At 38.6% G+C, this 13,143-nt stretch overlaps 2 protein-coding genes across 17 annotated transcripts in view; one reads left to right on the top strand and one right to left on the bottom strand.

Annotated features, from left to right (window-relative positions):
- picalma (phosphatidylinositol binding clathrin assembly protein a) overlaps positions 1–2,975 on the top strand; it is a 36,550-nt gene extending 33,575 nt beyond the window's left edge. For all 16 annotated transcript variants that reach the window (XM_051121218.1, XM_051121205.1, XM_051121219.1 and 13 more), the window contains one exon: positions 2,926–2,975. Coding sequence is in view for 1 of the 16 variants with exons in the window: in XM_051121211.1 (XP_050977168.1) it covers positions 2,926–2,940 (15 nt within the window). In the remaining 15 variants the exon portion in view is untranslated. The remainder of the gene's footprint in view (positions 1–2,925) is intronic.
- A 2,065-nt stretch (positions 2,976–5,040) lies between these two features.
- On the bottom strand, positions 5,041–13,141 carry ccdc83 (coiled-coil domain containing 83). Its single transcript, XM_051121684.1, has 10 exons — positions 13,076–13,141; positions 12,893–12,971; positions 12,736–12,820; positions 12,496–12,664; positions 9,654–9,821; positions 9,186–9,277; positions 9,039–9,107; positions 8,868–8,958; positions 5,693–5,832; positions 5,041–5,295 (listed from the first exon to the last, which is right to left on the bottom strand). Exons 2-10 carry the CDS (start codon positions 12,943–12,945, stop codon positions 5,041–5,043), a joined length of 1,122 nt encoding a protein of 373 aa, XP_050977641.1. The 5' UTR covers positions 12,946–12,971; positions 13,076–13,141.
- Between the last annotated feature and the right edge of the window lie 2 nt (positions 13,142–13,143).

Raw genomic sequence — 13,143 nt, 5'->3', positions numbered from 1 at the left:
GCTTTCTAACAGTGTTTGTGTGTTTCTATTGCAAAAACTCTTACCCCTGTTTTTTTCCCATGTGCTGAAATACTAATGATGTGATTTGTAAATTCAGCTGCAGCTTCAACAGCCATTTTTATGCTTTAAGGGTATACCATCAAGTTCATTTACAAATCATGCATGCTTCCTTTTGATTTAAAGGGGTCATGTGGAATCAAATCTTTTTCCAAGTCATCTGAGTGTTGTTTTGTGTTATCAAAAAATAAAAATAAAAACATTTAGGGTATGACTTGGTTCTATCCAACAGTTGTTGATTGGATGGCAGCTTGTAATAGTGGGTGTAGAGAAGGTACATTTTCATTTCATGCCATATTTAAATTTTATCCCCACTCCAAAAACTGTTCATCAAAGCTAAACAGCTTAAAATGATTAATTCTGAACTTCTTCAACTTGGTCCATTCAGTTACATTGACATTTTAAAGGAATAGTTCAGCCAACAATGAAAAGTCTGTCATTAATTACTCACCCTAACGTCATTCCAAACCCGTAAAACCTTCGTTCATCTTCGCAACACAAATTAAGATATTTTTGATGAAATCCGAATGCTTTCTGACCCTGGATAGAAAATAACACAACTACCATGTTCAAGGCCCAGAAAGGTAGTAAGGACGTCGTTAAAACAGTCCATTGCTGTGTCCGAAAGCCTAGACAGCTGACTTCTCAATGACTTTGCAGGCAGCGATTTTGCACAAAGGCACTGAGGCAGCGTAACGGTTTAATGAGCTACAACAAAATAGAACGAGTTTTGATGATAAGTAAATGAATATTTAATTACTACAATACTGATTTCTCTCTAGAAATACCATCAAAAGTGCAAAAAATTAGTCAGAAATATACATTTACACCAGTGTTGCCAAGTCTGCGGTTTTCCCACAGAATTGGGCTACTGTAACACTTTTGCCACGGGTTGTTTTTCATGTCCGTGGGTTGAAGCAACCCCAATAACGTAATATTTAGTCCTTGGAATGCTACAGCCATTTTTTGGACAGCCATTTTTAACAAATTTAGTAGCAGTACAGCAAGCGATTGTTAGTGTTGGAATTCCGTCTGTCCCTTGCTGAAACTTCTGTGTCTTTATTGAGAGCACAGGTCAGGTGCAGGTTGCTTAGCAACGCCAGACACCACGGGAGCGCAAGCTACAGAGCGCTTTGGAAAAGAGGAGAAAGTGATGCGCCTAGCGCTTTCCATGCGTTTTTAGGCGCAACGATTTTTGAACGGCCCCTTATAGAGCGTTCAGAAGCAGCCAATATGACATCAGTGGTTCAACCATAATTGACCCTTTGCAAACAGCTTGACTGGCAGGCGATCTGACCAATCATAAAGCAGAATCCTCCATTTTGTCCAACAAACAAACCAGACAGGACAGTAGAGAAACTTTTGTGTAGATAAAATTGTGTATTGACGTCTTTTAGCGGTTGAAGTAAAATGTTTTGGTGTTTATTCATGTTTATTTCGTGCTTTAAGTAAATATGAAAAGACGTGCCGTTTGAACCGAAGCAATACAGCGATCTGTCACGACACATTAAAGAGCCACAAAACAGTATTTATTGTTTGAGTTTCCAGATACCAGAAGTAACTCTGTCTCGTCTGTCGGCATGTTGCTCCGCGATGTATTTTGCACTGCGTGAGAACATATGTGGCGCAAGAGCTGCATTGTTTGTCGGACATAGCAACAGTAACTAAGGGGGCGGGTCTTTGCAAAGGATCATATGTATGAAGTTATGAGAACAACTTCTCCGAGTCTGAAAACTCTTGGATTTCTTCAAAAATATCTTTATTTATGAAAGTTATGAAAGCTAAAAATGTCTTTATAGTAGTGCTGTCACACGATTTAAAAAACCAAAAACAAAAACAAAACTAATTACTCACTCTTTTTTTCCCTTAAATTAATCACGATTAATCCCACCTAACATTCAAGTTTTTAAATATATTTTTATATTGCAATAATTTACATTTATTCACATTTCACATCTTTAATCTTCAAATTAATTTAGACAGAACATAAAGACAGTGTATTTTTAACATTTGTTTAATAACATTTTTTCATGACTGAAGGCGATTATCACTGATTATATTTTTCCTAATATTTAACCATTAAAACCATTCAGCATTACAGTATAAGTGAGAGCTATCAATTTGAACATTTATTAAACTTTAAAAAATGTCTTCAAATTTAAGTGAAATTAATCTTCACATAAACCATTTGTTTAGCTGTGCCCTTCCGCAAGTAGGAATATACATAAAGTTATCAAACACTAAATTCTAACTTGTAGATATAAATCCTTAAAGCTACAAGCGATGTGGAGCGCGTGTCTGAAGTCTCCTGTTTGATGTGGTCGTAAAGACGTTCTGCATTTAAATAAATGCAATTCTTTCAGCAGTTGTGAGTGGGGTGGCCAACCCTAGCCCCGCCTCTGCTTTAACTGTTAACCATTTTTAACTCTGTTAAACTGGAAAAATTAATCACCTGCGTTAACACGCTAATTTTGACAGTACTACTTTTTATGCTTTTAAACAAGTTGTTTAGAAATCTGGGTGTGTGCGAATAGTACACGTTATTTCTAAGCATTAGTAATGGTTTTACTACAAATAAATCTTTGAGGATGATGACATGACCCCTTAAAGTTCTAATTCTTTTTGTAGTAAGTTATAATGAGTTGCCCTTCATAAACTCATCTCATCATTTGTTGGCTGCTTTACTGAATACATCTGCATATTCAGTGCATTTAGTGACATTATGTAAAATTCCAATGGTCAGTTAGTCACCCAACAAACAGAAACGTTTTTGGTATAAAATGTCATAATATGTTTGTTCATCACAATGTGTCAAATACACAAAAACATGTTAACGGTATCAGTAAATGTGCATTTCTTTGATTCCAGATGCAGTTCATGTAGGTGAAGGAGGGTCGATGCTTCCCAAGAATGAATTATATGGCAAATCTCAAACCTTTAATCTCTCTCCAGTTGGCTATTCGACTCTTCACGGAGAGTTCTGCCCCAGTACAAACCTGTACAGGAATCAGAGGGAGGGGTGGGAGGGGCATTATAGGATACGACGGGTGGGGTTGGGAGGGGTAAGACTCTGTTGCCTAGAAATGGAGGACACAGCGCTCATTTTGTAATTTGTCACGGTAAAATTTATCGTACCGTCTGTAATGAAACACACGGGTGTTGAGAAAGCGTGCGTGCCGGAATGTGGGTTTTCATGCAAAATGCGGCTTCACTATTTTTTTTCCATGGAATGGCAAAATGAGGGATCGGGGAGGGATTTGGGTGGAGTTCTTTATCCTGTCTTTATCCGATCACCAATCAAGCATTACCTGATTTAACTGTCATCACAAACTAGAAATTCTAACATTGGTTTCTATGATTTCTACTTTTTTATGTTATGAAAACGTTTGCAGTAGACATTCCTTGTGTATTGTCTGTATTTATTTATAATTTACCCACTGAGGACATGAAATGAATAATCTTTTGCTTTTGCAACTCTTCCTTACGGGAGGTGTTTCGAATTATGCGTTCATATGGGTATGATTGGTTGTATAATTCGGATTTTGAGTGACTGAATTATAAAAAAATATATATAATATAAAAAACGGGGGGAAATGGACACCTATAAACTGACTGATACAGCACTAAGTATTCTCAGAAGCAGTTGTATGTCTAGTGCAATTTCTTTGTAGCTGAAACGCTCACCGCCCTCCATTCGTAACGGACATAGGATCAAATATACGAATCATTACGCCACATAGTCAGTTCTGTGCCCCGGGGAGGTGGGGGTGGGTGGGTGGGTCTTTCGTAAGGGAGCATTTAGCAAAGCACTACATTTGTGATTCAGCGACATTGCATTTGGGGACGATCTGTATTGCTTTCTGCTTGGCATGTCATTATTTTACATTTTAAAGTTATATGGCTGCCTTTTCAACCTGAATGTGCAGATTCGCCTTCGTTTTCAGCCCATCCGGGAGGAGAACAGCTGCGTGTGTGTTTGTGGGTGCGAGTGTGCGAATGTGAGCGAGAAACGCAGGTATCGGGACGGGGTCGGTAGTGTCTAGCTGTAGGTCCAATAGCGTGATGAAAGGGGGCGCTGTTGATCAGTGCTCAGTGTACATATAACAGGCCCTGTCCAATAGGGAAGTACACAAAGGGTGGTCTGAAAATGAGGGCGATTCTATCCATTGATTTAGCATATTTACTGCATCATCCCTGCAGATTATATTTTGTTTATATGACAAAAAAAATGAAGCAGAATTTGGGTGATTTTCAAATAAAGTGCAGCTTCCACAGAACTATGTGTGTTTGTTTGATTGATTCATTCATTTTTTTTATATATATATATTATTTATGTGTTCTGTGTGTGTGTGTGTGTGTGTATATATCTTATTAAAGAAGTTTCTTATGCTCAAAGTTCAATTTATTTGTTAAAAAATACAGAACAAACAGTAATGACAAAATGCAATTTAAAATAACAGTTCTCTATTTTAATATACTTTAAAATAATATTTATTTATGTGATGCAAAAACTGAATTTTTATCAGCCATTACAGTTCTGCTTGAAATTTTTTTTGGAACCTGTGATACTTTTTATCAGAATTTTTTTTTTTATCAGAATAAATATCTTTTCTAACAATGTAAGTCTTAACTATAACTTTATCAGTTTAATACATCCTTACTGAATAAAAGTATTAATTTTGAATGGACAAATTTTATTTTAAATAAATGCCGTTCTTTTTATGTTTTATTAATCAAATCTTTTATTTATTTTTATATATATATATATATATATATATATATATATATATATATGTGTGTATATGTGTGTGTGTATGTGTATATATATATATATATATATATATATATATATATGTGTGTGTGTGTGTATATATATATATATATAAAATAAATATGATTAATTGATATAATTACAAACATTTATTTAAGATACATGTAATTATTTTTGTTGGTTTGTTTATTTTTTAACATTTGCCATCCTTTTTAATTCTCATCCAACAATTGCTGAATTTCAAATGTGTCATTGATAGATTCATCAGCTTCTTCAGACTGTGAATCTGACTCTTTAAACTTTCTATGAATGATATCTGTTGTAACCGGCCACCTTTCAGTTTGCAGCAGATCAAAGGTCGTCATCTCGCCCATGTCTGCGGGGTCATTCGGCGGTGGATGCAGGGGGTATGCTTTACCTATCACGCACAGCAACTTCTGCTCCAGCCGGCCCAGATGCATGGGTCCCTTCACACAAACGCAGAACTTTAAAGCGGGTTCCAGTTTGGCTTCACAAACAAGGGAAGTGACTGTTCCCCATCCCTGCTTGTTTCATCTATATTCTAGCCCATGATGCCTGGAAATGGCAGTGGGAAAATCACAGACACTGTTTCCACAGACCTTATCTTGCTTATGTGCCACTGAGAGGGGCTTTTTAAGTTCTGCTGCCTTTGGCAGAGATTCTTTCTGGGTATTTTGCCTGATAATATCTCAAACGTGAGCACAGAGGCCCCTTCTGAGGTAGCAGTGCATTTGTTGCTAATTAAAAATTAATGACTGTTTATTGATGCCATCTCCACCCTTAATGCGACTAGGTGGGGTGAACACAGCTAGCATTGTCTATGAATGTGGTAAAATTTGTTACCGTGAAACCAATCTGACTGTTGAACATCTCGCTAAAGTCAGGAGGGGTGGAGGAAGTCGAGGTGGTCGCATCACTTTTCTGTTGAGCGCCTTCAACTTCTGCTAATGGCTGGAGGGAATACGGGGGTCTGTTGACCAGCTCTGGAAAGGAATATACATTACGGGTGATTAATGAAAGGTATTTGATGGCCAATGTCAATGTAATACATGTAGCTGTTAGCTCTATATAAGCCTGCACTCAGAGGCCATTAAGTTTAAACTGCTGAGGACATGAAGTTTTGAGCGGTAATGAAAACACAGCTGCCCTGTAATGTATTGTGGATGTAATGACAAGACTTCCTCTGCTTTGGGAGCCATTAGTAAGGGCTGAACGGTGCCAGTGGCAGCATTTAGAGTCACCCCATTCTTTGTAAAAACTGCTAATACGGGGCTATAGTATGTACTTCTTTATTTCATGATTTCATGACTTCTGTTCAAGGCCCAGAAAGGCGGTAAGGACATTGTTAAAACAGTACATGTAACATCAGTGGTTCACCCGTTATGTTATGAAGCTACGAGAATATTTTTGTGCACGAAGAAAACAAAAATAACAACAATGCGTCGCGGTGCGTTACTGTCAACGCGCGTCGAAGACTGTCACAGAAGAAAGAAATAGCTGAATAAAAACGTTATTTATTTATTAATTTTGCACACACATAGTATTCTTGTAGCTTCATAACATTACGTTTGAACCACTTCTGTTAGATGGACTATTTTACTGATGTCCGTACTACTTTTCTAGGCCTCGAACATGAACATGTCTGTTGCACTGCTGTCTATGCAGGGTGAGAAAGCTCTCGGATTTCATCATAAATATCTTAATTTGTGCTCCAAAGATGAAAGAACGTCTTACGGGTTTGGAACGACAAGAGGGTGAGTAATTAATGACAGAATTATCATTTTTGGGTGAATGGAGCTAATGGAGTTAGTCAGTTTGTAACTCTGAAGAAAATTAGCATTGTATCATTTAGCATTTTCCTACGGGTTTTTAAAATAACGACGTAAAATAAAGGTATGACCACATTTACTGTTGCTTTGCAAACATTTTACGAACAAAATCCAGTCATTTCGAGGGGAATTTGTGTAATTGGGAGTTTTGTAATTCCTGACGAAATGTGACGAGATATACACTGCTCAAAAAAATAAAGGGAACACTTAAACAACACAATGTAACTCCAAGTCAAACACACTTCTGTGAAATCAAGCTGTCCACTTAGGAAGCAACACTGATTGACAATCAATTTCACATGCTGTTGTGCAAATGGAATAGACAACAGGTGGAAATTATAGGCAATTAGCAAGATACCCACAATAAAGGTGTGGTTCTGCAAGTGGTGACTACAGACCACTTCTCAGTTCCTATGCTTTCTGGCTGATGTTTTGGTCACTTTTGTATGCTGGCGATGCTTTCACTCTAGTGGTAGCATGAGATGGAGTCTACAACCCGTGCAAGTGGCTCAGGTAGTGCAGCTCATCCAGGATGGCACATCAATGTGAGCTGTGGCAAGAAGGTTTGCTGTGTCTGTCAGCGTAGTGTCCAGAGCATGGAGGCGCTACCAGGAGACAGGCCAGTACATCAGGAGACATGGAGGAGGCCGTAGGAGGGCAACAACCCAGCAGCAGGACCGCTACCTCCGCCTTTGTGCAAGGAGGAACAGGAGGAGCACTGTCAGAGCCCTGCAAAATGACCTCCAGCAGGCCACAAATGTGCATGTGTCTGCTCAAAGGGTCAGAAACAGACTCCATGAGGGTAGTATGAGGGCCCGACGTCCACAGGTGGGGGTTGTGCTTACAGCCCAACACTGTGCAGGACGTTTGGCATTTGCCAGAGAACACCAAGATTGGCAAATTCGCCACTGGCGCCCTGCTCTTCACAGATGAAAGCAGGTTCACACTGAGCACATGTGACAGAGTCTGGAGACGCCGTGGAGAACGTTCCACTGCCTGCAACATCCTCCAGCATGACCGGTTTGGCAGTGGGTCAGTAATGGTGTGGGGTAGCATTTCTTTGGAGAGCCGCACAGCCCTCCATGTGCTCGCCAGAGGTAGCCTGGCTGCCATTAGGTACCGAGATGAGATCCTCAGACCCCTTGTGAGACCATATGCTGGTGCGGTTGGCCCTGGGGTCCTCCTAATGCAAGACAATGCTAGACCTCATGTGGTTGGAGTGTGTCAGCAGTTCCTGCAAGACGAAAGCATTGATGCTATGGACTGGCCCGCCTGTTCCCCAGACCTGAATCCAGTTGAGCACATCTGGGACATCATGTCTCGCTCCATCCACCAATGCCACGTTGCACCACAGACTGTCCAGGAGTTGGCGGATGCTTTTGTCCAGGTCTGGGAGGAGATCCCTCAGGAGACCATCCGCCACCTCATCAGGAGCATGCCCAGGTTTGTAGGGAGGTCATACAGGCACGTGGAGGCCACGCACACTACTGAGCCTCATTTTGACTTGTTTTAAGGACATTACATCAAGTTTGATCAGCCTGTAGTGTGTTTTTCCACTTCAATTTTGAGTGTGACTCCAAATCCAGACCTCCATGGGTTAATAAATTTGATTTTCATTAATTTTTGTGTGATTTTTGTTGTCGGCACATTCAACTATGTAAAGAACAAAGTGTTTAATAAGAATATTTCATTCATTCAGATCTAGGATGTGTTATTTTAGTGTTCCCTTTATTTTTTTTTTGAGCGGTGTATATTAGGCATACAAATAAGAGTGAATGTGAGCATATATTATATTTTGCTATTAATTAAAAATTATTACTTTCCAACTAGAAGAACTAATAGACTTAAAATTTCTTTAGTCAGATACTTTGGATCCACCATCAGCCGAACAACTGCAACTGAGATGAATAGGAATTTCTCCTGGTATTTTTTACATGGCATGTTACGCTTGTCCGTTTCAGTATGTCTGCTGTTATGGTGCCATCTATTGGTTATAAAATGCCAATGCAAAAATTCTAAAGCACCATGTGTTCAGTTAAGTCCTTTTATATTTTTAGACTGAACTCTGCTATTATTAGGGATGTTTGGATTATTTGATGATTCCTCAAAGCTTATTTTCATTATGTTCCTATCCATATTGTGAGCGTCATGGGACCCAAAGCTAGCAGACTGTGCAAAAAACTCATTACCTGGGATGAGGGAAACAAGATCCAAGACCTCCTCTTCTAACTTCTGGACGGTGGATTCCAACTCTGCAACCTTCTCTTTATAAAGGGGAACCTGATATGGACAATTAACTGCATTGTATCTGCATGTAACGTACAAAAATATGTCAAATAGAACCTAAAACGTGACCACACCTGTTTTTTCAGGAACTGCATTTCTTTAATCTCCAGTTTACTCTCATTATCAAGGTTTTCATTTGCTTTCTGAAACATAAAGACAGTTTCAGTACCTCAGAACAGTTGGAATAGTCACAATTCAGACAACAATAATGTCCACAGTACCTTAAAGGCAAGCTGAATTCCATCCTTTACACTCTGTGCTACCTTTTGCTCGCTTTCATCTTTGGCCACAACCAGAGATCTCTGAAAATATTCTGGATATTTTTTATTCAATTATTTGTGTTACTACCTTAAAGAATCTGCAAAATGCCATTTGTTTTAAAAAGATTATTTATTTTTTGTTTAGTAGTACTGTCCTGAATAAGCTGTTTCACAGATGTTTACATTTAGTCTCTAAGACAAAATATTAACTGAAATTTGTGAAGTACTGTTTTTTTAAATAAGTTCCACTATTTATTTGTCCAATGATTTAAAAAAAAAAGCTTTTTTTAAAAATTATTGTTAGCATTCTGCATGATTACTGTAAACTTATGACCACAACTGTATAATGTATAGTATAACGTGATAATCAACCATAATGAATATGTGTTCTGACTGCTGTAAAGTGAAAGTAGAAAATAGAAAACACACCTGATATCTCCTGAAAAATCCTTTGTGTTAAGGCAATATCTTTTTCCAGTTTTTCTATCTTTTGATGGTCTTTAATGCTGCCCTCGTTCTTATACTGTAGCCATGTCTCCCGTTCTACCTGCAGTTCCTTCACTTGCACCTGCAGACTTGCAAGCTTACAACGGAGTTCTAAACATTAAAACAATACTGCATTAACCACACACTCCTTTTAAAATGCTCACTGAGCGACAGCAGTGTACATATGTGGATACTTTATGATCACATATAACCAGAAAAGTAGTCCATACATGTTGTGCGCTATATTCCTGTATTCCTCTAAGTTTCTGTAGCTGTTGCTTTGTATGATTTATTCACTGGAAAGTCACCAACACATGGCTTTAGATTAAATTATGAATATACCTCACAAGTAATATTTATTTAGGGGCTCAAGCGCGTTGTAATTGTTGTAATTGTTAGAATGGTCATGGATCAGCCATCTCTACGTAAAACTGATCGGGCAGACCAAACCGTAAGTTGTAGAGACTTGAAACTTGGAGGGATGGTAGTTACTCACACTGCCTACAAATCACTCATAACTCCTAAACTGTCAGTTGCAGGCTCAAGGCAAAATTTTTGGGTACTTCGCATTTTTTGAAAAACCTACTTTTCCGAACTAGTCCTTGGTTTTTCGCCAGATCAGAACTAAACCAGTGCAGAAAGATTCTCTGGAGAATGAATATCAATTATTATCAAAAAAAAAGTTGAACATTTGACTCACTAGCTGCGTTTCCATTACCCTTCAATATGCGCATATTTAAATAGCGAATTGAAAATATGCCTAATGGAATAGCGTCAATTTCGCAAAAACTCCCATATATCGCTAAAAACTTTTTACGCTCGCATGAGGTGGTTTTTCAGGCAATTCGAAAAAGGAATATTTCGCAAAACTGCAATGGAAACGTTCGCATTTAAAGCCCTGGTGAAAAACCAGCATATGCTGGTAGGTGTGTTTTGATGCTGGGATGCTGGTTAGGCATGTTTTGGTGCTGGTTTAAGATGGTCCTTTGCTGGTTGATGCTGGTCCTTGACCAGCAACATGACCAGCTTAAACCAGCTAAGGACCAGCTTAAACCAGCATCAAAACATACCTAACCAGCACCCCAGCATCAAAACGTGCCTACCAGCATATGCTGTTTTTTTCACCAGGGAGGTCACATGGCATATGTAAAAAGTCATATGATCATTCTTCAACGTACTATAAACTCCAAGAAACACTTCATAAGTAGCCGCTCTCAAGTATAAGGAGCTTTCCCTTATAATACCAGCAGCGCCGCACAAGTTTCTGAAGCGGCTCTTCGCGCTGCTTCTGTAAAGATACACGCATAGGCCTCTTTCAATTAAATAAAGCCAAAAATCCATCCAAATCCCATCAAAATCTGTTGCCATGAATTATCGCAAGAGGAACAAATTACGTTTTAGTCGCATAACATCGGTTAATGGAAACGTTGTCATTTTGCAATACTTTTTTTAATCAACATTATATAATATTGCCAAAATTTTGCGCAAATATGTAATGGAAACGCGCCTACTGTTGCAAAGGGATGCCAAAATGTTCGAAAGGGGCAGGGCCACTTTTAGTAAAACTTTTACCTCAGAACACCTATATAAGAGCAGGAAATCGTGAAGCTTGGCCACTTGGTGGCGCTATTAGAGGAAAAAAAAACATAAAAATGGCTATGAAAATCGGTGTGCATGGTTTTGGTCCGAAGTGCCACACGCGTCTACAAGGACATTTGCGTACGTCGAAAAACATGGGCGACAAAGTTTGCGCACTAGTTATACAAGGTTAACGGAAGCCGATCGGAACTCAGTGGACCTGTTTGACTCACGGCCCCAAAGGTCTGAGAGAAATTTGAAAGAAATCGGCCACAGGCGGGGGCGATATTGCATTTTTCATGGGCGTAAACTATTGTACGTCGCACGGCTTTTCGCACATCTGTGCAATATGCATATTATACGATAGAACTCCTCCTTTCTAGACAACTTTGCCTCCAGAACCAATGCTGTCAGTCAAATCATTTGTGAAATGATTGAGATGTAACAAACCTACTTTTGCAAACTTGTACAAGGTTTTTCACTCACTCTGGAAAAAAACACTGCACTATAATTCTCTGGACTCTCTAGGCCAATAATGATCAAAAAACTGTTGACATTTACTCTTTGGGAAGCTATAGTGTGAGGGTTCAGAAAAGGGGCCTTCCAAAAATGTACTCAAAATCCCATAAAGCCTAAAGGAAAAGTCAAAACTTAAGGAAACTTGCTGAGCGCATGTGACAGGTAATTCTAAACAAGCATGCAAAGTTTTGAGGGTATCGGACCACAGCTGCCACTATAACAATCATAAACATTAAAAAGCATAACATTTTTATGGTAAATTACCTGGGCCTTGAACGTGCTGTTTATGCAGGGTCAGAAAGTTCTCAGATTTTATAAAAAATATCTTGTGTCCTGAATATGAACGATGGTCTTATGGGTTGAGTAACAGGGTGAGTAATTAATGACAGAATGTTAATTTTTGGGTGAACTATCCCTTTAAGTTAGACAGTGATATTAAAATTTGGTCTTTACTATCACTATCTTAGTACATGAATCCACTCCTGAAATATAGCTTTAGAAGATGTTGACTATAGTGTATGAGACATATGGAGTTGTTTTATATTCATTTATGGTATTTTTTGCATCATTTTTCAAGCTTTGAAAGATTCAGTCCCCATTTACTGTAACGTGAGGGTAAGTAAATAAAGCAAATGAGTCATTTTGAGTGAACTATTCCATCAAAACTTTGTTATTGTCACTCATGTACCTTCTAGTTCTTTCTCTTGCTTGTGTTTTAGCTCCAGGTTCTCTTGGGCCACCTGCTTCACCTGCTCTTCATCTTCCCGCTGCCTTTGCTCCAGGTTCCTCTCGTGCTCCTTCATCTGTTTCTGCAGATCACGCTCATGACGTCTTTGCTCTTCTTTCAGCTGCTCCTGCTGCAGACACGTTTAGTCTTTAGAGTTTAGTCTTCCTCCATTATCTTCACAAACATAAGGTTGCCACTTACCAGATTTATCAGGTTTTGCTTTTTATCTTCTAGTTGGGATACTTCTTCCTCAAATTCTTGAATCTCTTTCTTTTTAACCTGAATCCTATTAGAAATAAAGATATAAGGTCACGAAAACAGACAAAACACAGACAATAATATTAAGCTCCGTACTAACTGGAACTGTATGAAGGCCTCTGACAGAGATGTTTTATCTAATGTCTTGCTCATTGTCCCTCACGCCAGGAAATTATCATCTTTAATATGAAAAACAAACAAAGACAACATTTATTACACTTTTAAAGAGACGGTGTTCAGATAACAATCTGTGGGAGAGAAAGCAAACAATATAAAGGCCTACCTATAAGCTGCGTTTGCTTTTTTATTCTGCGTATTTAGTTTTAATTTTCCTTTAGTTTACACGTTGTT

The sequence above is a fragment of the Labeo rohita genome, chromosome 10 (assembly GCF_022985175.1).
Source record: "Labeo rohita strain BAU-BD-2019 chromosome 10, IGBB_LRoh.1.0, whole genome shotgun sequence".
Classification (NCBI taxonomy): Eukaryota; Metazoa; Chordata; class Actinopteri; order Cypriniformes; family Cyprinidae; genus Labeo; species Labeo rohita.
This window is presented reverse-complemented; position numbering and strand designations above follow the sequence as displayed.